The sequence below is a fragment of the Dermacentor variabilis genome, chromosome 4 (assembly GCF_050947875.1).
Source record: "Dermacentor variabilis isolate Ectoservices chromosome 4, ASM5094787v1, whole genome shotgun sequence".
NCBI classification, from domain to species: Eukaryota; Metazoa; Arthropoda; class Arachnida; order Ixodida; family Ixodidae; genus Dermacentor; species Dermacentor variabilis.
In genome coordinates, this window is record NC_134571.1 from 70548823 (window position 1) to 70574945 (window position 26123).

General features: G+C 47.4%; 1 protein-coding gene across 1 annotated transcript in view; it reads left to right on the forward strand.

Annotated features, from left to right (window-relative positions):
* Positions 1–287: 287 nt before the first annotated feature.
* Positions 288–26123, forward strand: part of LOC142579335 (uncharacterized) — a 163931-nt gene continuing 138095 nt past the window's right edge. The window contains exon 1 of the mRNA XM_075689410.1: positions 288–420. Coding sequence (XP_075545525.1) covers positions 408–420 — 13 coding nt within the window. The 5' untranslated portion in view covers positions 288–407. The remainder of the gene's footprint in view (positions 421–26123) is intronic.

The following is a 26123-nucleotide window of genomic DNA, read 5'->3' on the forward strand; positions in this document are numbered from 1 at the left end:
GGGCTCAGGGCGGCCCTTGCTCCGGTCCAGAAGTCGAGACAGGCGCGGCGCCCACATTCTTAGAAGCATGGCGAGTGTGCAGGCGGTTCGCAGTAGGGTTCGCAGAAAGGAAGACTTTTTTTCACAACGTCCTCGGGCTATCAAGATGTACACTGTCGTCACTATTTCCATCGTAGTACGTCACTCATTAGCGACCAATCGGGAGGAACCACGCCACGTCGCTGCCAGCGCCTTCACGGCTCCACGTCCTGCTATGGAAGGAATCCCAGAACGTGTCGAGAGCCAGACTCGTGCAGAAGCAACTTCTCCGGGCTCCGGCGCAACCGCGGCTGACGAACCTTGCGAGCGCGACGCCTGTTCACTGCCTGGCGGCAACGTAGATCGTCGAAAGCGGCTGTGAAAGACACATGGATCAGTCGGGTGAGCTCCCAGTTTAGCCTATTTCAACTTTTCAGTGTGGTCACATTGCGTGTTGCCGCCTTCCTGCAAGACCACTTACCGAAGTGATGGTGGTAAATGAAAGTAAATCGTCAGGTGTGCCAATTCACTTCCTACGACCAGTTCCTATCTGCACACGCGGTTTGCGATGTCAGTGATTTTTACATTATACGTCAAGCAACCGTCTGGAAACCTATTTTCGGAGAGACCATAGGTTAGCGTTCAGCGCGGCGAAATACCACCTTCTTGTATTCCTAGTGCTGAAGGATCGAACTAACAAATAAAAGTACCTCTTAATGGCATACCTACTGCTATATTACACAATTCACTTGGAATCAACCGGAGCCCAGAAGGATGCGTACACGCAAAAACGCAGAATACGGTGAACTGAGTATGAAAGCTCAGCTAGCGAAACTCTGTTAGCAGTAAAGCTTGAAGCAGCGCGAGTAAGACGAAGACATCAATCGAAAACACGCACGACAGGAAGAGCGCTGTACTGTCAACTGGAAAATTTATTTGAAGATCAAAGCAATGCTATGTAAAATTGGAAACACCAAGAAAAGCAACACGAATCCCGAAACTGAATTCACGAAGTGTACCTCTGACGTCGTTCGCGAGATATCTTTAGATTGCGGAAAAGTGTACATCGGGCAAACCGGGCAATGTTTCAATGACAGAGCTGGGCAGCATGAAAACAATGTAAAAAAAAAAAAAGGTACACCAGCCATTTAGCTGCGCATTGCAGCAAATGCTCTTGTACCCCAATGTTCCATGACATTAGGTTTCTGAAGCACGCAAAGAGTAAAAAAGAAAAAGAAATTTCAGAAGCTTACTACTTTACCAAAGCAGGACATGAATGCGTTAGCAGAGCGTCGCTCAGCCTAACAAAACATGAGACAATTTTTTTTAGATAAGCACCTATACTTTTAGGCAGTACGCATGTGTTTCAACCTTTTGGTTATTGGTGTTTTTTTGACATGTTGTAAAAGTTGTGTGATTTTTAAATTAATTTTCCCGTTGGCAGTACAGCGCTCGTCCTGTTGCATGTGTTTCCGATTCTTGTCTCCATCTTCTTCGCGCTGCTTCAAGTTTTACTCAAGATGAGCCAACTAATCCAAATCAAGTTGTTGCTACGCGGTCAAAAACACTTTCGTTATTGCCTCGTCGAGAATATACGGGATATACGATTACTGTTGCCAGTGGAGGTTAAGATTCAAAGCGCAGAATTGACTCCTTTTTTGTTTCCAGCTACAACATTTATGTGCAGATGGCAACTAGGGTAGCTGCGAAAGCACCTGGCCGAAATCGTGTTTCTCTCGAGACGATACTGGTTCGAGCGCATGCGGAACGTGGACATCTGCTCCTCGCAGAATTAACGGGCCCATTATTCCTGTTCGAAACAACCCAAGTGTGCGTGCCGTGGGGAACTAATTACATTTATGCACCCTTATGGGAGTGCGAATATAACCTTTCCCGAGTTTGATTGTACAAATCTGCAGTCTTATATAGTCACGTACGTTGTTGATTCCGCTCGCACGTAGTCGTAAAGAACGAGGAAAAAAATACAACTAAACGAAACGTTGATTCAGTGACGCCCTGTGAAGATTCGTAAGGTGGGAATCGTGAAGCTCGTTTCAGCAGCGATCGCTTATCTCCAGCCGAAAGTCACGCCTTGAGACAGCGTGCCACTTGCAGCAGATAGCAACCGATGTTCGGCCAATTAGCTCATCCCTAATACGCCGTGAGCCCTCTTTCCATATGCGGCAGCAGCAGAATTCTCTGCCACCGCGAGAACAGCATTCGTGATTCGTTTCCTTCTCTATCGCATGGATGCGAGTCGCGATTCACAGCCGAGCCCGACTGGTGGCAAGTCGGGCGATTAGACGAACGAAGCGTGCAGCATCTGCGGCATCCATTGTAAGCGGGTCACGCAGACTCCCGACCCGGCATCTACGTGGCCATAGTGCCTCGCCGAGGTTCGCTCGATCGCATTAGTTCCGAAACACGGACGTGTTCCTTTCTTATTTCTTTGTTTTACTCTAAGCGCCCCGTACAGTCGTGTTTCACAAGGATGGGGAAGGTCAATTAAGATCTGAGATGCCGCTTTGTTGCATTTTATTTTGATTACCTCGCCTATTACTCTATATAGGGTGGATCTAAAGGCCCCGCCCATGAACGTAGCCACACGAAAGATTATCAATGCTTCTGACATAGTAGCGTTGTAGTCGCCAGTAAATGACGTAGTAGTCTTTCACTCATACATACGACAGAGGTGCCGATGTGAAATATCAGCTCATGGTACATCCGATTAACCCTTGATCAGTCCGTTTGTTGCGCAACCTGCTTGTTCTGCTTGCGATCCTGGAAATGTGCAATAGATAGTTTGATGTATGCCATATTTGATTCGCTTCATTAAATTTGCACACACTGACCCGCGTTTTGGTCAGTTGGTATGGAAAAGAAACGTAGCAGCGCAACACACTATGGCTCTGCACCATGCAACCTAGCGGTTCTTGTCGTCACGAAAGAGAAAATTGTCATCCGCCCGAATGTAGACCAAAGATACAAAGGAAATCCGTACGGGTTTCACAGATCGTGGTAGATAGAGGGACCGCCCCGGAAAAGCGTTAGTCCCGGGTTCGAATCTCGGACCAGGACGAATTTTTACTCAGCTACGAAGCTTTCTGTCTGAGAAACCCGTATCAGTTTTCTTTGTAGCTTTGACTACATTCGCGTGGATGACAATTTTCTCTTCATCATACTTCCTCCACCTCGCTTGATTCCGCACAACTGATTTGTCATCTTCTTGTCGTCATGGGAGCAATTTATCAGTGCGTTGTATCCCGTCACCATCACGGGAAAATAATTATGTCATTCAAAGAACAACCTATAGGGTGCTGTGTGGTCCTTACGAACAGCATAGCTGGCTGTAACATGGTGGTGTGCATTTCTTCATCAGGGATTTGATTGTGTCGCCAGACGTTAGGCGTCATGTTAGCCTATCAATTTTTGTCATTGAACCAGCCACCTAGCAGACAGCGACGTTAATGTGGATATCACTGAAGAATACCCCGTTCTCGACTACTACATATTTCTGTCCACAGCTAGCATGCAATGTAGCCATCGCATCTTGAGGGACATTAAATTATATAGTGTCAAAAGGAGCCTCCCGTGTTGCAAGTTCTGATCTGCAGCATATATGCTAAGTGAGAGCACGAGATTCTATTCCTGTTTGACATACAAAGACTGAAACAAAACAAATGAACAAATGTTCCGTTTTATCAGCTCTTGAAGCTAATAAAATTATAGATCACGAATGAACAAACAAACGAAGGAGCGTAAGAAAGAAGCGTCGAAGAAGAAAAAAAAAGCCAACTACCGATCCTTATTAATCCTGCAGCTATACACAAGAAAGCAGGCCAACGAAAACATAAATGTTTATTCATTGGTGCTTTACGTTGAAGGGTTCTTGCTCCTTATACGAAAATGCCACGAGCAAAACACGTCCGGCAGGGTATAGGTAAGCAGCTATAGGAAAGAATTATAGTAACGACTACCGGGATCACTTCCCGGCACCACGCACCTGTGCAAGCGTAATCCGGAGACCGTAAATTGCGCGCAAGGGTTACATCGTCATATGCGGGATAACGTCAAGAAAGATTAACGGCCGTATTGGGATGCATTTATAGCCGCTTCTCGGTCCATGCACATCTGCTGGCGCGAAAAAGCAACCAGGAGTTGATCACGATAAGTAGCGTGCCTGTAGACGCCTCCAAGCTTTTCTTGTGCTTTGTGGCGTAGAATACTGTCGCAGTATACACACCTGTCCTGCTCAACCACAGGGCTTAATTAAGTTCCGCGCCCTTCCGTTGCGTTAAACGCCCACCAACTACGCCGGTCAGGTGAACAGCGTCAAAGACCACCTTAGCGGGAATTTAGCTCTGGACTTTTAGATTGTGTCACTAGTAATTATGCCAGCTGGGGGTTATGAATGTCACAAAGAGAAGGTTAACACGTCAGGGCATACAGAATGCGTGGGAATAGTGCTCACATCGTTGCAGCAGCCAACAGCAGCTATGCATCTGCCTCCGAGCACGCCTATTGCTTAACCCTGTTCCTGTTGCTAAACAATGGCTTCTATCCACTACGGAGAAAATGTCGAAAAGCAGGCGCTTTTGCAAACTATATTAGTGACATTATATTATAGCTCTTTCGGACAGTTCAGCATTTATCGGGTTCTCTTTCTTTACTTTGACATGCTTCCTCTTCTCTAATGCCCCATTATATTTCACCCCTCTCTTCTTCTTCTGACAACTACTACTTACTGCTGCTACGTTTACTAATACTATTGCTACAACTAACTACTACTACTACTACTACTACTACTACTACTACTACAACCACTACTACTACCACTACTACTACTACTACTACTACTACTATTACTACTACTACTAAATTATGTCGATTGCGTATTCGCACAATGCGGCAGACTGTCTCATCAGAGCAGCCTCAGAGAAAAGGTCACTCAGCGTCATGTCCAGAACTTGCGTAATAAACACAGCCACAGTGTCAAGCAAGCATAAGAGGCGCACACCTCGATCCTAACGCCACAGATTTGTTTGCGTTTGCATCGCAGTGATCCTCAAAACCGACTGGCAACAAGTCGAACCTCATGGAGCGACGCCCTTGAGGCAATTGCGAGTTCAACCGAAATTGCGCAAACAAGAGAGGACAGAGGCATGCGCAAGGTAGGGAAGGGGGTTGCTTAAGCAACCAGCTACACGCGCAAACTGAAATAAACAAGAATAAAGTGACACCAAATCGACGTTAAAGAAGTTCCCACATCGAAAGGGGAGTACAGAAAACGCCTGTGGGAGTGAGACGGCAACAAAACGCGGAGAAAATAAAAAAGCACATAGTGACCGCTCGCAAACAAAAGGAGGTTGACCGGAGGAAGAAAGGAAATTGAAGAGAGCGAAAGGAGCGAGTGAGAGCGGCTGGAACGGCGTGCTCGCAGAGCGCAGGCACGCAAAGCGGGTCGCGAAAAGGTGAGCCGCGCGCCTGGTCGCGATTAAAACGCGACGGAGAATGCCTGAAACAAAAGGAATCGAGTCACTGCTGCCCCCTCTTGCAGGCCTTAATTAATTCTGGGCTGCCCCCGACACAAAAACGAGACCCGGAGCTCGTATAAGGGGGACCAGCGCACGATGCAAACGCAAAAAGACACGTGTGCTCGAGCCACGCACTCGCCGGAGAAAGAGGAGCACGTGGGGGAGGGGACTGCACAGCGCCAAAGGCGAGCGATGCGGTGGTGGTGGCGGCGGCGGCGGTGGGGGGGTTCTTCCCAATTACGGGAAAACGCCCTTTGGCCCTGTGGGTCGTTCGAGCGGCGCGGCGCGCGGCACAGGATGCGTTGCGAGCGCCAGCGCCAATCGACGCAAACTAAATTACGACACACACGCACGCACGCACGCATGCGCAGCCATTGCCGCCACGTACACGTCGCATCGGCAGCAGAAGCGGCGGTTTAACTTTGTTTCCTGCGGCCCGAGCTGGATAACGCTCATAATGAACGAGCCACCTCCGTTCACCCGCTCCACACGCTGCCTGCGGATGCTGCCAGCGGAGAGGGACGCCGAAGGCTGTGCGCTTTGGAGGAAGGGGAGAAGTGGAAGCGGGTGGTGTCCTGCCAAAGGCACGGAGTGACACGTTGTGGATGGCGGCGGCAGAAACGCACGCACGATGCGAGGGGTCGCTCGCACCGCCGCGTTGCTTGCTTCTTCGGCGAATACCTTGCATCGGTGTACCCGCTCGTGACACCTAGCGGAGGATGAGGGAAACTGACAGTTCTTCCTCGGGGGCACGTGCAACAGTGGCTCTATCATTTACTAGCGTCGAATGTATCGCCTCGGCTTCGCGCCTCTGCATCCGTAGATGCGACATGTGCGTGCATAGTATGGTAGAGTATTAGCTTGCGTGCGTGTGTGCATGGTGTGTGCTTGCACGCGGGTTGGTGTGCGTACGTGCGTTTGTGTACGTGTTTGTGTGCGCGAGTAACTGTAGGTCTTTGCAATGCGAGGTGTGCAGGTTTGGGGGTGTAAATACGAAGGACACTGCGGGCCGTTTATTCGACACTCGCCCGTACACGAGGAACCGAAACTTTCGTGTAAACGACACAGTTGCTTGGTAAGATACCTGTAATTGGATACCTGAGATCAGTTACGTCGCGAACGTTATAAAGTTTGACCAGGAGTTTATTAGTTTCGCCTGATCTGTATACCGCGATAGGTGGATTTCCGTCGTGTCAAATTAGCGATATTTAAAATAAAATGTTGATGAAGGGACATGCTTAAGGGAACATAACTGTGCTGGTTGGTACAAAATTATGTTGCATTACGTGGCACCGAGGTTTCACGATCTTGTTCGCAAACAAATATTTATAAGTTCTTTTACAAATAGGTTCTTGTACTGAGCACTAACTGCATGCCTATCAGCAGTACTGCATTTAAAGGTAACGCGGTCACATTGACCGAGTGTATATTATTGTGTCGGCGAGTGCGCGCATCTCTTTGCTTCTGCAGTTTTCTTCCTTAATCAGACAATCCTTCATCAAACTCTTTGTTACAGGATACCCTACATTGTAGCTCAGTCTCAGCACATTCAAGTGTTTTCCGTCTATTTGCCAGAGAAGGACAATGTATACAGCTTATATCGTTTATTCATCGTTAGAGGCGGCAGATCACCGTTGTCACCTTAATATCCATTCAAACTTTGTGTACATGACAAGTATCTACTGCTTTGACATAACACCGGTAACCCTGTGAAATATCCTTAGTTTAGGCTCTTAGTTGTCGTAGTAGTGGTAACTAAAATTTCAAAGACGTCATTACGAAAACTCGACGTTTTCCGGTCAGCCTTCTTGAAGTGCGTTCACTTGAACGTCCAACTTAGAGGTTTGTAATCAAACGGCGTATTTCCTTCTTTAGAATCTGTACGTGTGGCATGACAATGGCTGTGCACTAAACAGCATTAAATCGGAATGGTATAGAGAGGGAGACCACCTTTTTGTCATGTATATATACTAACCCTAACTAAAATTTAACCGCCGCGCGCTTCTGAGATTTCTTGGTTCATGTGGTCATTGTTTCTTTCTAACTTAAAATTAATGACTTCTTGGGTTAGAGTGCGTAAATTGCCGATGGTTATTTTTGTAATAAAAAAGGAGGCACCATCGTGAACGTGGCAGGATTCGCATAATGTTTACGTTATTTTATATTTCGCAACTGCGGTCATATGCTGTAATATCATTACTTGTGCGCATGCAAGACTGCGTGCATATAGTTCTTTAACCACAAATTTAACCACCTAGCCATTACGATGTCATTCTGAGACGCACATAAAGGCCTGCCTACAAACAAAAGTTTTCCGCTGTTCTGCACTGGCTTCCACTCTCGATGCCTCCATCGTTTGAAACGTATGGCTTTTCTTTTGTCTTCATATATATATATATATATATATATATATATATATAAAATGTATATATATATATATATATATATATAACGTGTGTGTGTCTGTGTGTGCGTTAGTGTGTAAAAGTCGTGGGGCTTTATTTTTTAAAAAGGTTCTCCTTGGGGTGCATGAGTGCCGCACGCAATCCGGGTCCATCAATCCCGTTTGTCTCCCTTTCCGTTCAGCCTGCCCTCCCCATTTCCCGAACTTCGTGGCAGCACCTCTCCACCACTAGAGCGCACTTCCCTAATCGCGCGCCGCTCGTTAGGAGATACCATTTTGAGTAAGAGCCCCATAAATGTGATTACAGCTCATTGAAAAGCTTGTCCTGCGGCCGCATAAAGCACAAACGAGCGCCGAATGCGCGCAGATCCGCGAAAATATAACCAGAGAAGAGGGTAAAAAAAGAACGCTACTTGCGCAAAAAAAATGACAGGTAATATAGAAAGGGAATGAAGGGAGAACCGAGTAGATTTGAGGGAACGGAAGTGGATTTCGCGTTCCCGTGGAACCCGAATGGCTGCTGCATGTGGTCGAAAAAAAAAATTGCGCTGGGGGCGGGTATGGAACAGGGCGATCGGTGGCTAATAGAAACTGCGGACGGGATTGGAATGTTTTAGTGGCGTGCGAGGCGCATGCATCACGGGGGATGGGAAAATGCCGGACGCATTCATACTGGCGAGCTTCTACATTGTCTCGCTTCCTTCTTTCTTTTTACATTTTTCTGACCTTCCGTCTCGACGTCACGCAATGTGAAGCTCGTTCACTGCGCCATGAAATAGGTAGTGCGTCGTATTGAGCTAAGCACGGATAGACTATTATTTTTTTTTTATTCAGTCCCTCCCACCACGACAGTAAAACAGAAATCTTAACGAAAATCCCTGTACCTGGCTGTGATGTAATTTGCATTCAGATTGGATTTTAGGAATAGCAAGCATTTTCATTTTCTTCTCGAAAACCTCGACTCTCTCGGGAACTTGATGAGGTTATGCGCAGATACCGTGTACGAGAGGATAGTGGCTTATCGACGTCCTAGTTACAGTATAGGTTTGCTAGACTCGTGTTCGGCACGTATGTGCCTGTATTTCTTACAAGCTTTTGATTGATTAGTGCAATGCTACATCTTACGAGTGTGGTAACTTCGAATTATTAAAGCTAAATTCAATTGCTGGTAGTTAGGACACATCGGACACGTCGCGTTAGGGCAGTGGCTATGGACCTGCACTGCTGAGCGGAAGGTCGCATGTTTGATCCATGCCACGGATGCAGTCTTCCTATCGGGGCTGAATGCAGATCAAATCGGATCTCGTGTACGGTACAATAAATTCACGTTGAAAAGCTCCAGGTGGTCAAAATTAATCCGGAGGGACCCGCTAAGGCATGCCTCATAATCATGTCGTGGTTTAGGCACGGAAAGCTACAGAATTTAATTTTAGTATTCGTCCGTAAGACCACAATTTCGGGGTGTTACGAAAGGACTCAAGCAAATACACACCGAGTTGAGGGACAGATTTTGTGCCTTTTAGCAGTACCTAAATATGGGCTACAAAGAAAAAAACAAGAACAAGAAACACCTTAGCGAAGAAGTTACTACCCCAGTCAGCCACCTGGATATTTTATATTTCTCACCGCTTCCTCGGCACTATCGACAGACCTCTCATGGAACCCTCCCATCTCATACTTGAAGAAGAGGCTTACCTCTTTATCGCCCATATATTGAGGTTTCTTGGCGCTAAAATGTGGGGCACATCCATGGCATCTATGCTTCAACTATACAGGACGCTTTTCCTAGGATACTTGCGATATAGCACACCGGTGCTGTCTAATGCTAACAAAACTAACATCCATGTCCTACAGAATATTCAAGGCCAAGCCCTTCGAACATGTCTAGGGCTACCTCGATGTGCTTTAACCATAGCAAAAATTGCCGCCATGACAGACCACCCTATAACGACTTATACAGCTATCGACGCACTCCAAGCGCATGTTCGCCATATATCCAGAGTCCCTGACCACCATCTCGCTCACTTGCCTGAGAAAAGACCCAAGGTAGCGTTTTCCAGATTAGTTGCAGCTAACCAGCACTCTTCGTGATTGAGATACTCACGCCCAACAAGAACGTCATCCCCTCTGTGGTGCTTTAAAAAGCCTCCTGTGTACCCTGCTGTTGCAGGCATTGCGAAGAAGTCTAGCCTGACCACCACCGCTCTCAAGTAGATCGCACTGGAGATTTTGCATTGTTCGTACGATAACCGAAGCTATGTTTACACGTACGGTTTGGTCTCGGAAAGTTCAACGAGCACCATTGTTATGCCATCTTAATCGGTCTTCATCAAGTTTAAGACTTCACACGTAACGACATTTACAGGTTGCGAACTGGCCACTCTTCGCACTACTGTCGAACACATTGAAAAAGAGCCGCCTAGCAAATGGGCAATATTTTGTGATTCGAAGCAGCCCTCCAAAGGTTGCGAGGATTACGACGTGGTAATTACGAGCAGCTGGTGTCCCAAATCAACGAAATTTGCCATTGTGCTTCTGAACGAGGACATGATGTAATCTCTCAGTGGCTGCCGGGACATTGTGGCATCGTTGGTAATCATCTCGCCGATGACGCTGCCCGACGTGCCTAGGCTGGAGCACCGACACTCCTTATACCTTTACCGAGAGTCGACGCTGCAAGAGATCTTCGCAGCCTCACTCGCATCATCACGTTCAGTTACTGGCATACAGCACAGAACTTTTAACTGTCGTTTATACAGCCCCGACTCATCACTAAAACTGAAATTACCAGCAAACCTTCCACGAGTAGCATTCACTAACTCCTACAGCTATCGTATTGGAATGGCGGACTCACCGATGTCTGCTAAGCGCAAGTGTGAAGAGACCATCAGTCATCGTCTGTGCCATTGTTCTCGCTTTCATAACCAACGTCAGACTTTCCAGTCTGCCTTGAATAGACTGGGTGATAGACCATTCACAGATGCAAAGATCTTGGGAGCCTGGCCTCACATCACAGTCCATTAGCTCAGAAAGTCATCCGAGCACTTCTTCACTACCTGAAGGCAACAAACTTGAGTGCTCGACTGTAGACATCGTGCACCTAATTAGTGCATGTAAAAGGGCAATAAAGACTCACGTTCTCTCTCTCTCTCTCTTTCACTCCTCCAGCCCCCTCCCCATGATTATGGTATCAAACCGGACTCATTCTGGTTAACCTCCCTGCCTTTCCTTCCTCCTCCTCCTCCTCCTCCTCCTCCTCCTCCTCCTCCTCCTCCTCCTCCTCCTCCTCCTCCTCCTCCTCCTCCTCCTCCTCCTCCCTCTCTCTCTCAGCATCCTCCAGTGCTGTTTTATTTTCTGTTTTCTCCTGGACTCCTGTTCCAGCCTCCAGTATCTAAATAAATCCGAGAACTTTGTTCACGTTATTCATAGTCTGCGATGCATTTATTGCTATCATCAAGGCTTCTGAAGAGGTGTTCAAATGCGTCACGTTGGCTTTAGCGTACTATTGTAAAAAGTGCTGCTGCTGTTCATCTGAAACTAAAAATTGCTGCATCTTTTTTGTCGCACAAGCTGTAATACATTTCCTGTTTACCTATGAAACTATATATATATATATATATATATATATATATATATATATATATATATATATATAGTTCTAGATTTTAGTGTATCTTTTCCCAGAGGATATTGACAGGATGACCATTTAAGTTGGCAGGTTTATTCTATTGAATAATGGCTTCAAATTCAACCTGCAAAAATTTCGCTTCTACACGCATCATCCGAGAAAAAAAATATTGTTCGTAGTTGTTTTTATTCATGCAAGAACTTGGGGATTTTTATTTTTTCCCGAAAATGGCAGTAAAATGTTTTCATATTTTCGTTTCAGAGTGTTGGCAATAAATTGTACTATAAGCTGTAAACGTTTCATTCTAATCTAGCACGTAGGCTTCCGAAAAGAATGCACCAAAATATTAGGAATGCAAGAATGACAGTTCGAGAAAATGCATTTTAATGCTTCCACGTTCACCGCAATTGTTAAAAACGCACCAGCAGAATGCAAAAGAATGCTTACTTCCTTTCCATCATTCTTGTTCTTGTTCCTTAGTGAAGTGGCGCAACTCACTCTGGAGGATAGGCCATTAATCGGCCGGTGAAAAAGCTGTTATTTTTTTTTTCAGAAACATAGATAACATGAAAAGAAATAAGTATCTTGTAAGTATGAACTAAAATGTCTACTGTTACAGACAGTAATGATCAAATATCTAAATATTACAGTAAAATTGTTTGAGCACACGAAGTAAAAGGAACAATTTTATCATGGAATTATTTTTGTCTCGCGCAGAAGGTTGCAGAGGGCTTCACAAGCGTTCCTGTTGCTGTAACCTAGTACGGTAGCTCTAAAGGAAAGAGTTACCTGACGAGTCAAAGTCAAGCCAAGATTATGGAAGGGTTCTTTTAAACGTATTTTCCTTCATTCCCAAAGCCTTTCATTAGGTTTCTTTTACTTCTTCACTGCTTCCAGTAGAGCTGCATTAATGCGCTTTGTGAACCCTCTCGTTAACAAATCGGGCGAGATGGACCTCAGTGAATACAAGTGGTTTGATGCCAGGTGCATTCAGAACAGCATTTAGTGCTGCATTTTGATCACCGTCCACTTGGCATGTTCTTTTCGTATGTAGAGCCGCAACGATGAAGAGAAATACGGAGGTGAATTCGGGAACATATCGATCAAACAGTCACGTGGACGTTATGCACTGCAACGAATCATTAAGCATAAACGTTTGCAGGTACAACTAACAAGCACGTGACAATATATTTAAGAAAGAGAGAGCAGGTCACTCAGCACAGTTAAAAACGAAGTCACGCTTCGGGATCCATGCCGATCCCGACACCTTCCCGTCTTTCATGTATCTTTTATCCTCTCTCTCTCTCTATCGGTACATGAAGGCACCCAATTTAATAAAACATCCAAATACACCGACTTAAACAGCTAAGACGACATGCAAACACAGCGTTTTTTTTTTTTTTTTAAGCTGCCAGGCTGCACGAATTTGGGGCCATATATAAAGGACTCGGAGTGGTCATACGCGCTTGCCCTTGCATTGCTTTCTTGCTGTGTATTATTTTCTGGAGACTAAAACCTAAAAATAAACTCTTCGTTTGGTTAAGACAACCATCCAATTTTAATATAATTGCTTGAAGATGATATGCGCAGTTTTGTTAAGCTCTAACATGCGCACATCTCGCCTGTGCATTCTCTCTCAGGTACTCTTTGATGTTTACACTTACTGTGACTACTCTGGGCAAAAAAAAAAAAATGGTGCTAACAATATTCTGTGCGGGCGCAAACTACTTAAGTTATGGTCACAGAAAGGCAGGACAGATATTGCTGTGATTTTGTGAGACCCCTGTGAATGTGCAAAGGCAAATAGAAAATGTTAGCGATGAACATCACTGATAAAGCGCATACTGCGTATGTGCAAGCTCTCAAATAAGTGCAACGACCACTGCGTTTATTGCTACTTACTTTCTGGCAATCAAGAAAAATTCCTTTTCCTATTTGAGGCCGTCAAAGATAGAACAAGTCACTACTTAAAAAAAGAAAAGATCGCACTGAGCTCACAGGAGAACATCTCCGGGGATACAGCGGAAGCTACGACACTCGTAATCCAGACACAACGGCCAGACCGAGAACACCGCGAGTTGACCGCAACTTCTTTCGCCAGGCGTGCGAGACCCTCCATCAGGCGCCTAATGAAAACGAACCGCGGGTTCTTTCCGCAACAACGGCGAGCGGCGTTGCCACACATCTTAGTTCCTTTCCGGCCGTCTTGAAGACGACTTCTGCGGTCTGTCGTGTCCCCAGCGGAGGCGCAATAAGACTTTTCTCTCGGCCAGAGGAGAGGCAGCAGCGTCGACAGCTCCGCACTGTGCCCATCAGACAAACGGGCAGATTTGAAAGAAAAACAAAGCAAAAGCGGATACCTTGCGTCTTCTTTCGCGCACTCCCAATACCGAAACCGTCCACAGCACACACCAGCATACGTTCGTATACGAACAGGTGTACGCCTACTGGCCGGCTACGCGCACATTGACAGCCGTGAACGCACACACAGGCAAACGTACACACGTACGCACTGTCGCACTCTTGGAGGTTCGTGCACAAGAGAGGCGCGGATCTGAGAAAAATAGCCGCATCCGTTTTCTAAGTAAGCCCGAGCAGTCGCGCCGAAGCTGCCGGAATTCATTCAGATCGCGGATGGAGCTGGGGCGCACAGGGAGCGAATCCGTGGGCTCCGGCGTCCGGTGACTTGGGTGGACACGTCACGCGATGCCGCGTCCCGCGACAGGAAATGGCCCCGGATTCCCAGGGGCTTCCGCGGGCCTCCGCGAAACCGGCAACGCCACGACGCGGAAGTGATGGCTCCCTTCTGGCCCCGCAGTGGCCTCCCGTCCTCTTCCGCACATCTGACCGACGCGCTGCAGGAGCCGAGAGGCCTGCCTCACGTGTCTTGTGCGTTGCCCGTAGCCCGACGGTCCACAGCGCGCGGCGGTCAAAGTGGTAATAAGGCTGCTCGCTTAAGGTGCGCCGAAAACGAGAGGGACAGGGCCAATTGGTCACGTTGCGGCTGGAAACTCCTGCTGTGCTTCTACCACCTCGCGAGGCCCCGACAGCGTGCGGGGACGCCTGGCCCACCGACGGTCACTATCGGCCTTCTCTCGTGCGCTTTTTTCATGCTTGGTCTCATTGCTGAATGGCGAGAACAAAGAGAAGGGATAAGGGAAAGGCAGAGAAGTTCATATGTTCATCACAGTTGGCTACCCTGCTTTGGGGAAGGGGAAGACGAGGACTGAAGAGATTAGAGCAGGGACAGAAGAAGAATCTTCACAGCGGGTACACACGTGCTATTGTTCTCGTCGTTGAGCATAATCGAACGAATACCCGCGCGCAAATCAATGAAGCGAGCTGCTGTCAGCAGTCACTGATGCCTATGATTCCTTACTTTTCGCAGCGTAAGAAGAAGTTGAAAAAAAAAGATTGAGACAAAGTACCGGCTTAATTTTCTCTAGGCAGTATATGAGGTAATTAACTGTAGCTTATTCAGAGGTCGGAAAAGAGGGTTGGTTAGGAGAGTAGGGGGGTAGAGGGGAAAGAAAGATTACTTTCTTTATTACTTACCAGGTCTCTAATACTGTCGGCGCAAGGATATAAGTAACAGCAAATATTGGGGTAGGTTTCTTGTATTTTGATAAGCACGTGGTACGGTCTTGAAGACAAAGATACTCGTATGTCACATGAAGAAAAAGACGACCACACGACCATTGGTTGTCTGTCTGCTCAGTAGCGACTCAAACTACAGCTACAATAAGAACTGAAGAAAAGGTTGATAGTAAGATGGGACGAGCTATGATTTTCGGAGGAAGTGAGCGAAATTAGGTCACCACGTGAGATATGCCATGTGAAGCAAAGTCTATCTATCTATCTATCTATCTATCTATCTATCTATCTATCTATCTATCTATCTATCTATCTATCTATCTATCTATCTATCTATCTATCTATCTATCTATCTATCTATCTATCTATCTATCTATCTATCTAACTATCTAACTATCTAACTATCTAACTAACTATCTATCTATCTATCTATCTATCTATCTATCTATCTATCTATCTATCTATCTATCTAACTATCTAACTATCTAACTATCTAACTATCTATCTATCTATCTATCTATCTATCTATCTATCTATCTATCTATCTATCTATCTATCTATCTATCTATCTATCTATCTATCTCTAAATATATATATATATATATATATATATATATATCTATAAATTTTTCTAGTTTTAAAGAGATTACTAACCACTGCATCGGCAAAATGAACTTGTCTTATAATACTCACGATGAAACCTACGGCTCCAGCATACAACCACGAAGGGACTTATCATTTTTTACTTACAGCAGAGTTATTAGCTGCTGAAATCAAACTTTTGTAGTTTCTCTAGCGGTGTGCGTGCTCGAAATGTCTACTGCTCGAGGGTTTTTTAAAAAAAAATCTCCACTGGGCAAACATCACGGCCCCGTTCACTCTCACCAAACCACCGTGCTTCTCTGTAGAACTGACATGAGGTGTCTATCGTAACCACAATATATATACATACATATATACACGAAGAAGAACTAATGCATACAAATGAGGAAGAAAGACACATAAAAGAAAACCGCTGGGCCACCCCAATGCCGGGGCGAGAGGCGACGAGTGTTTGCCGCGCTAAGGCGCGAGTCTTGTCCCGTCTAAGTGACCGGCCGTGTCCGGCCTAATAAAGCTGGACCGGGCGGCCGCCTCACGTTCCCACGCCCGACGCAAGCGTGTGCGTACGCGAACCGCTTCGTGTATATATACGGCGTGAGCTCCGCGTAGTATGCCATTCGCACGGCGTGCATCAGTTTCTGTTCGATCTCCCCAACGCGTTCCTCTTCTTCGTTCACCACGATAGGAGGACGTCATGTGTCCAACGTGTCGCCGTTGCCATTTGACAGAGTGTTTGAGAACAGTGCCACACGTGCCTCCAAGCCGCGAAACAGCTTTTCTGGAAGTTTTCGCCACCATAAAATTTATTAGGAAAAAAGAAAGGTTATGTAGGCACTTCGGATACGCCGGTTGCTCCTTTTTTTTTTTTTGTCAGTTAGACTTCACTAAGAAGTCTTATGCAGTTGGGATATGCCACACTATAAGATAGGAGCATGTTGTGCTCACGTAAAAGAAGAATAATAATGAAATACAAGCTTTATATAATTGTAATCTGTGAACATTTGCTCCCTTTGGAAATGTAAACATGCTTCAGGAAAAGCTATTGACTAGTCCACTCCGCAGTAACTATTCTAAGGGGTGTCAGTCGTGTTCTAATTCAGCTGCTGGGCCCGAAAATACAAAATACAACCCTCAGGTAAACCCTGTATATTTATCATTGGCCAGGAAAGCATTTAGATGTTATTTTCTGCGTGCGTGCGCGCGCATGCGTGTGTGTGTGTGCGCGCGTGCGTGTGCGTGCGAAAGCTAATATATAGGCAGGCGGCTCGTCTGTGAGAGGGTTTAATTACTGTGGCTGAAGCTTTCTTCTATGAAATAAATGCTTGCAATTTAATTGTATGCATCTATACCATGAAACAACAAAGTTGCATTGCTAGCATGGCTTTTCCAGCATACTTGGAGGCATTATTCAACTGTTGGCTTTCAATTCATACCATTCTTTGTATGAGAGCAACAGGAAACTTCACCATCAACTATCCTAAAGTTATATACTGCAATGATTAAAATAATTGGCAACGCTATCAGGAGGACGGACGTAGAATACTACTACGTTATGTGATCACATCTGGCTTGTTTCAAAAGGGACAACAGGCTCCCGCTCGCCTGCTCCCGTTCAGGGTATTTATAGAAGAAATATTAGTTAATAAACTTTATTTTAACTATTTTTCAGTCCATGACCATGCAGATCAAGGCTCGTTGCATATATCATACTGGGATAGAGATAATTTACCAAGAACCGGCTCAGCGAGAGAAACTATTGAGCGATTTCGTGCAACTATGAGGCTGATAGGAAACACAAAGTTGTCTTGTGTCGCGATATGCACAATTACACAAGAAAAAATAAAAATAAATGTGCAGCGAAGTTATTGTGAAGCGGGTAATCCCGTTGCTTTAGAACTAGCGGCGATGTGTAGAATTTTGTTTACTTGCATGCTCTGTGCCGTGTAATTTAATGAATTCTTTTTGGTTGATTCACTATCAAGATCAAAAACTTTATCGTCATACAATTTCTTATGTCTATGCACTACATTGCTTACAAGTTATGTCGAAATCTATAAAACTAAGTGAGGCGAATGCACAGTGTAGGATGTATAGGCAGAGAAGTCACGAGCATGAAGGCATTGTATGATGCTTGTCGACGGAAGAAGAACGGTGATGACAGGTGTGTCCACAGAAACGTGCGACGCGTATCAAGGAACATTTAGAGATTCAGTGCCTCTTGTGTCGTACTTCGACATATACTCATTCTGGAGGATTGGCCAAGAATGGGCAAACACCCGGTGGCGCATACTGAATGGATAAATCGCAGAACGTAAATCAAATGAAATAATATGTGAAATATTATTCACCATTGGATTAACTGGTCGGTGTGCTTTAGATATAGATGTGAACTGACATTATGCGAGGGTCGTTCATGTCAATCCGGGACGTTTTTTTTTTAAATAAAAGAACAAATTTCAAAGTGTAGAAAAGGGATTTATTTTTCCACCTAACCTACAGCTACAGTTATACACTTATGCCAGCGCTTAACTAACGCCTGGAATGCTTCGGCATAAAAAGATTTCTTATTACCACGGAACCATTGCAGGACACCAGTCTTCACTTCATCATCAGTGTCGAAATGTTTTCTTCCAAGGAATTCCTTCAGGGGCCCAAACAGGTGGAAATAACTTCGTGCTAAGTCATAAATATAGGGGGGGAGGGGGCGGTTATATTTCCCAGCCAAGTTCCTGGGTTGTATGGAATGTGCGTTGAGCGGTATGCGGTCATGCATTGTCTTGCAAAAGGATCACACCGTTTGTGATCAAACCCGGACGTTTCTTCCTTAAACTCTTGTGCACATCACGAAGAATACGGCAGTAATACTCACTGTTGATAGTGACACCATGGGGTAAAACATAATATTCAATAATTGCCTGTTTATCCCAGAATACACTTGCCATCACTTTGCCAGCAGACGCAACTGTTAGAAATTTCTTGGGAGGTGGTGATTCCGTAAGCTTCCACTGCATCGATGCTCTTTTGGTTTCTGGGGTGAAAGGGTGAACCAATGTTTCGTCACGACATGATACGATTCAGAAAATCCTGGCCTTCCATTTCATAGCGTTCCTTCTGTTCTCTACAGATTTCAACTCTTCTGTGTCTGTCAAAAGCAGACAGCTGCTTTGGGACCCAGCATGCACTCACTTTTCGGAATGTTGCGTTTCGCCTGCGACACGTAATTTTGCCGGCGCGACTGCGGCGGGGCGGCAGACATTTTGGCCCGATCGTCGTCGCCGCAACGCTCCCCGCCAGGTGTTTCCAGGCGCGACTGCGGCGATGCGACCGCAAAGGATCACCCTCTCCTTCCAGTCATTGTGCCCGAACCAGGCGTTGCGAAAGCAGGGATCACCCTCTCATTACAGTCATTGTGCCCGACCGGCAGCGCTACGACAGTGGGCTACGACATTGTGCTACGACATTGTGCTACGACATTGTGCTACGACAGCGCTACGACATTGTACGTTCACGTGCTCGTCTATTGAGGGGTTCCTTCTTGCCCTCAACTGCGAGAGTATAAAGACAGCTGCCCCCGGACGCCAAAAGGAGGGCTCCGATTTCTTCTGTTGAGTAAAGTGCTCTCCCGTCTCTCTACTTCGGTCAACCTGACCGCCAACTCTTTGCGATGTTAAAATAAACAAGTTGTTTTGTTGTTACCAGTCGACTCATGCTTTGCCGGGACCTTCGGATGCTTCCAGTTGTACCCCAGGCCGCCAGGCCAACGCTACCCTTGGGGCTTGCGACCCAGGTACAACCACGGGCGTCAGCGCCGAGTTCCCAACCGATCGCACCAGCGGTGCGATCCAAACATCTGGTTGGCAGCGGTGAGATCACCTCCGACTTCAAACAACTGTCTGCCAGCGGTGAGATCGCGACAACGGAGGCCAGCAGCGAAGAGATGCAGTTGACTGTATGCTGAACAGCTCAACAACGATCCGGGAGCAGTGCAACGAGCCCTGTGTGACGACTGGTTGCCTGCAGCGGAACGACTGCGCGGAATTCCTGCCTGCGAGGTTTGGTGAGTGCGGGACTTTCTTCTTCTGAGCTTTGCCAGGCTTTTGTTAGTGTTAGAAACAGAGCTGGTAATTGTGGTTGTCGTTGCTGCCGGGTTAGTTTGCGGCAAGACAATAGTAAGCAGTAGAGAAAGCAGCATTCAGAGCAGCCATGGATTTGAAGTCGTTGCGCAAACCGAAATTGCTGGAGCTTGCAAGAGAGTTGGGTCTGAATGTCTCGGACAAACTCAGAAAACCAGAACTGCTAAGGGCTATTCTTGAGTTAGAAGCTGAGGATGACGAGCTGTCGGAATGCCTTGAGACCATTGAGGAAAGGGAGACTGCAAAAAGACAGGAGCGCGAACTTAAAGAACAAAAAGAGAAAGAAAAAGAAGAGCGCGACCGTCAACACGCTTTGGAAATGAAGCGTCTCGAGATAGAGATAGAACGCGCACGTAATGGAAGTCAGGCACACGGTGCAGGAGAACGCGTATTGTTCAAAATGACTGACCTGATGCGGCCGTTTAAGCTTGGAGAGGACATTGGTTTGTTCCTGGTTAACTTTGAGCGAACGTGCGAGAAGCAGGGGTTCTCTCGAGAAACGTGGCCACAGCGCTTGCTCACTTTGTTACCCGGCGAGGCGGCCGACGTAGTCGCTCGCTTGGATAGAGAGGAGGCAGAGGACTTCGACACAGTGAAATCGAGTCTTCTAAAAAAGTACCGGCTGTCTGCGGAAGCGTTCCGTCGGAAGTTTCGGGAAAATGAGAAAGGCAGAAGTGAGTCATATACAGAGTTTGCGTATAGGCTTATGTCAAACATGCAGGAGTGGCTCAAAGAAGAGAAAGCGTTCGGTGACCACGATAAAGTTCTGCAGTGTTTTGGGCTAGAACAGTTTTATAGTCGGTTACCGGAGAACGTGTGATACTGGGTCTTGGATAGGCCAGACGTTTGTACGGTGGCTAAAGCCGCTGAGCTAGCCGAGGAGTTTGTGACGCGTCGGGCTCGCGGAGCTAAGGACGGTCAAAAGGGTGAATTTGGCTCGAAGTTTGAGAGGCCGAGGTTCACGCCCATGAGATTAAAGGGGGACACGCGTAGTGAGGATGCGAGTGAAAGCAGTCCGACCAAACGTAAAGAGACGGCGGCAGCCAAACGCAGAAAGCGGTTCGAGATGAGGCGAGCGCGCGTTTGTTATACGTGCCAGAAGCCGGGTCACTTTTCGGCGCAGTGTCCGGAAACAACACCAAAAGTTGTGTTTTTTTCAATAGGCAGCACTGACGAGAACATGAAGCTTCTCGAGCCTTACATGCGAGACCTCCTCGTGAACGGGAAAGAGTACCGAGTGCTTCGCGATTCCGCAGCTACGATGGATGTAGTTCACCCGTCTTACGTAGAACCCCATATGTTCACGGGCGAGTGCGCGTGGATCAAGCAAGCCGTGGAAGCTCATAGCGTGTGTCTGCCAGTAGCAAAGGTGCTTATTGAAGGACCTTTCGGAGCGCTTGAGACAGAGGCGGCAGTGTCATCTATGCTGCCACCCCAGTACCCGTACCTATTTTCAAACAGGTCCGATCACCTCCTGCGCGAGAAGGGGCTTTTGTTTGGTGAAGCTAGTGTTCAGGCCTTAACCAGATCGAAGGTTCGGGAGCTCGCTGCAAAGGCGGTAGTTGCGGGGCCGACGTTATCAAACAACGAAAAAGGGTCAGAGGCGCAGCAAGCCGATATTCAGAGCACGCCCGAACTGAATAAACTTGAGTCTGTAACGTTGAAGGCGCCAGATACTGGAGAGGAAACGCCCGACACGGGAAAGTTAGAAGAGCTATCTACTGATTTGCTCATCGCGCCTACGTCAGACGGACTTAATAGGTTGCTAAAAGTCAGCCGGTCGGCTTTGATAGCCGAGCAAAAAAAGGATGGCAGCCTGGAAAACGTGCGCTGCAATGTCAAAGAAGGTATCGCCAGGAAAACTGCGCGTTTTGTGGAAAGAGGTGGAGTCCTGTACCGGAAGTATCTAGACCGCCGAGGAGTGGAGTTCGATCAACTGATCGTTCCTCAATGCTATCGTCAGGATCTGTTGCGCTTGTCGCATGGGGGTTCGTGGTCTGGACACCTAGGAGTTAAGAAAACTAAGGACCGTCTCTTGCAAGAGTACTATTGGCCAGGGTGTTTTCGGGACGCAGACCACTTCGTGAGGTCATGTGACACCTGTCAGCGGGTGGGTAAACCAGGGGACAAATCGAGGGCGCCGTTGAAATTGGTACCTATCATTACGGAGCCTTTTAGATGGCTCGTTATTGATACAGTGGGACCTCTGCCGGTAACAGCCACGGGGTACAGACACATTTTGACTGTGATCTGCCCAGCGACAAAGTTCCCTGAAGCAGTGCCGCTTAAAGAACTCAGCTCAGTTGAGATAGTCAATGCACTACTGTCCATATTTGCGCGAGTTGGTTTTCCTGCGGAAATCCAATCAGATCAGGGCACAGTGTTTACTAGCGCTTTGACGACAACTTTTCTCGAAAGGTGTGGGGTAAAGCTGCTACACAGCTCAGTGTACCACCCACAGTCGAATTCCGTTGAGAAGCTCCACTCCGTCATGAAGCGCGTGTTGAGAGCGTTGTGTTTTGAACATCGAACTGACTGGGAGCTGTGTCTGCCTGGGGTGATGTTTGCTTTAAGGACCGCGCCGCATGCGGCTACGGGGTTTTCGCCAGCTGAACTGGTGTACGGTCGCTCGCTTCGGTCTCCGCTTCGCATGCTTCGAGAATCATGGGAAGGCAGGGGCGACGACCCAGTCGTGGTGGAGTACGTACTTAAGCTCCTCGAACGCTTAAGAAGGGCACAGGAGTTGTCAGGTGAAGCAATGACAAAGGCCCAGCAGAGGGCCAAGGTTTATTATGATCGGACAGCCAGGGCCCGTCGTTTTGAGGTGGGCGATGAGGTCATGATATTGCGCACATCGCTAAACAACAAACTAGACGTGCAGTGGGAGGGCCCAGCACGAATTGTTCAGAAACTGTCGGACGTTAACTACGTGGTAAGTCTGCCAGGAAAGCGGAAAGCACAGCAAGTTTACCACTGTAATCTGCTCAAACCTTATAGACAAAGGGAAGCAGTGGTGTGCATGATGGTAAACGTTCCTGAAGAGCTTCCGGTCGAGCTTCCGGGACTAGGCTCAGTGACGAACAGGGAAGACACCGGTCAAGTCATTAGTGACCTTATCAGTAAAGCACCGCTGTCGCCCGAGCAGAAAACCGAACTACACCAGCTATTACAAGAGTTTCAAGGTCTGTTCTCTGAGAGGCCTGGTAGGACTTCTGTACTTACTCATGATATAGAACTTACCTCCCCAGAGCCAGTACGATCCAAGGCGTATCGGGTGTCACCCCGCCAGAGCGATATTATGGAGGCTGAGGTAAAGAAAATGCTACAGCTCGGTGTTATTGAGGCAGGTGAGAGTGATTATACCTCCCCTTTGATTTTAGTTGAGGTACCGGGCAAGGAACCTCGTCCTTGCGTCGACTACCGCAGGCTTAATTCCATCACTAAGGATCAAATTTATCCGATCCCTAACATCGAGGAGCGCCTTGAGAAAGTTAGTAGCGCTCAGTTTATTTCCACCCTAGATCTTGTCAGGGGTTATTGGCAGGTTCCACTTACAGAAGAGGCTGGTGGGTATGCGGCGTTCATTTCACCAATGGGAACATTCCGTCCTAAAGTGTTGAGTTTTGGTTTGAAGAACGCGCCATACTGTTTTTCAAGCCTCATGGATAAAGTGTTGCGGGGACAGCAAGAATTCGCTTTACCGTATCTAGACGACGTGGCGATATTCTCCGCATCCTGGTCTGAGCATATGGCACACTTGCGGGCAGTGCTAACCCGCCTGCGCGAAGCGGGCTTGACAGTAAAGGCTCCTAAGTGCCAGTTAGCACAGGCCGAGGTTGTCTACCTCGGTCACGTGATTGGTCAGGGTCGTCGCCGCCCCTCTGAAATAAAAGTGGCCGCTGTGCGAGACTTTCCGCAACCGCGCACAAAGACCGATATTCGGTCGTTCTTGGGTGTCGCCGGCTACTATCAGAGGTACATCCCTAGGTACTCTGATATCGCGGCTCCCCTGACGGATGCTCTAAGAAAGACAGAGCCTCAAACAGTCGTCTGGGACGAGACAAAGGAAAGAGCTTTTAGCGCCCTAAAGAGTGCCCTAACAAACCATCCTGTGCTACGATCGCCAGACTATACAAAAGGGTTCGTTGTTCAGTGCGATGCTAGTGAGCGAGGCATGGGCGTTGTACTGTGCCAACGGGAAAATGGAGAAGTAGAACACCCCGTCCTGTATGCTAGTCGTAAGCTGACCAGTCGTGAGCAGGCGTATAGCGCCACCGAGAAAGAGTGTGCGTGTCTCGTGTGGGCCGTTCAGAAATTGTCATGCTATCTAGCCGGCTCGAGGTTTATCATTGAGACGGATCACTGCCCTCTCCAATGGCTGCAGACCATCTCTCCCAAAAATGGCCGCCTCCTGCGCTGGAGCCTCGCTTTACAACAATATTCCTTTGAGGTGCGTTACAAAAAGGGGAGTCTCAACGGTAACGCCGATGGCTTAAGTCGAAGCCCCTAACGTAGGAATCAGCCTCAAAATTGTTGGTTACTGATGTTTTTCTTCCTGAGGCAGGATTTTTTTTAACATATTGCTTTTGTTTAGTGTTTCAAAGTGATGATATGCTTTCTAGTGCAATTTTTCAATTTGTGGACGCGTTCTGAGTGATGCTAGACTACTGTAAGGAACTAGGCAGTGGTATAAAAAGGGGAAAGAGCCTGGCAGGGCTTAGTGAGGGTTGTGCCGTGCTTGCTGACTGAGCGGTTGAGTTTCAGCGTAGTTCTAACGCTTGCCGGGAACGAGAACAAAAATGTGAACTCTCCCGAAGTCACTTTGCAGTGTCCCGTGCGAACCTGAACGAGAGAACGAGGCCTTCTCTGTGCGCTGCGCTCAAGAAACGTCGAGGGACGCCCGACTTCGGTTATGAGCATCATCGAGCGACATCCCTCCGGACAGCGGATGCAGTCCCCTGTCCATCGGGATCTCCTTCCCCCGGCGGGGCGGTCTGTTGCGTTTCGCCTGCGACACGTGGTTTTGCCGGCGCGACTGCGGCGGGGCGGCAGACATTTTGGCCCGATCGTCGTCGCCGCAACGCTCCCCGCCAGGTGTTTCCAGGCGCGACTGCGGCGATGCGACCGCAAAGGATCACCCTCTCCTTCCAGTCATTGTGCCCGAACCAGGCGATGCGAAAGCAGGGATCACCCTCTCATTACAGTCATTGTGCCCGACCGGCAGCGCTACGACAGTGTGCTACGACATTGTGCTACGACATTGTGCTACGACATTGTGCTACGACATTGTGCTACGACAGCGCTACGACATTGTACGTTCACGTGCTCGTCTATTGAGGGGTTCCTTCTTGCCCTCAACTGCGAGAGTATAAAGACAGCTGCCCCCGGACGCCAAAAGGAGGTCTCCGATTTCTTCTGTTGAGTAAAGTGCTCTCCCGTCTCTCTACTTCGGTCAACCTGACCGCCAACTCTTTGCGATGTTAAAATAAACAAGTTGTTTTGTTGTTACCAGTCGACTCATGCTTTGCCGGGACCTTCGGATGCTTCCAGTTGTACCCCAGGCCGCCAGGCCAACGCTACCCTTGGGGCTTGCGACCCAGGTACAACCACGGGCGTCAGCGCCGAGTTCCCAACAGATCGTACCAGCGGTGCGATCCAAATAGGAATAACAAATGATCATGAATTATTGTGTTCACTGTTCCTAACGACAGATTACACACCCTTGCAACTTCGCGACAGGTTATGCGACTATTGTCCACGATCAGCTGCTCCACGCACTGAATGTTCTCAGGAATGACTACCGTGGGCTGTGATTCACGATGACCGGCATCATCAGTAATAGAGACACGGCCATCGCTGAAGAGATCACACGATTCAAATGTCTTACTGCGACTGAGTATCTCATCACCATACTGAGCCTGAAGTCTTCTGTAAATTTCAGCAGGTTTTATGCCCTCCTTCACTAAAGACTTCATCACAACACGCTGTTCCACGTAGACGCTCACACTGTTGTCCGCCATCTTGAATAACCGTCTATTCAGAAGCACGGGAAATGAGCGCCGTCTACCAGTAACAGGACACAGGTGCAAGTTTCTACTGCATACAAAACCTCCAGCCTAGGCGTCCATTTAAACCTGGAAAGAAAAAAAAAAGTCCCGGATTGAGTTGAACGACCCTCGTATGTTTAGGTTTTATGCAGGAAGTCATTT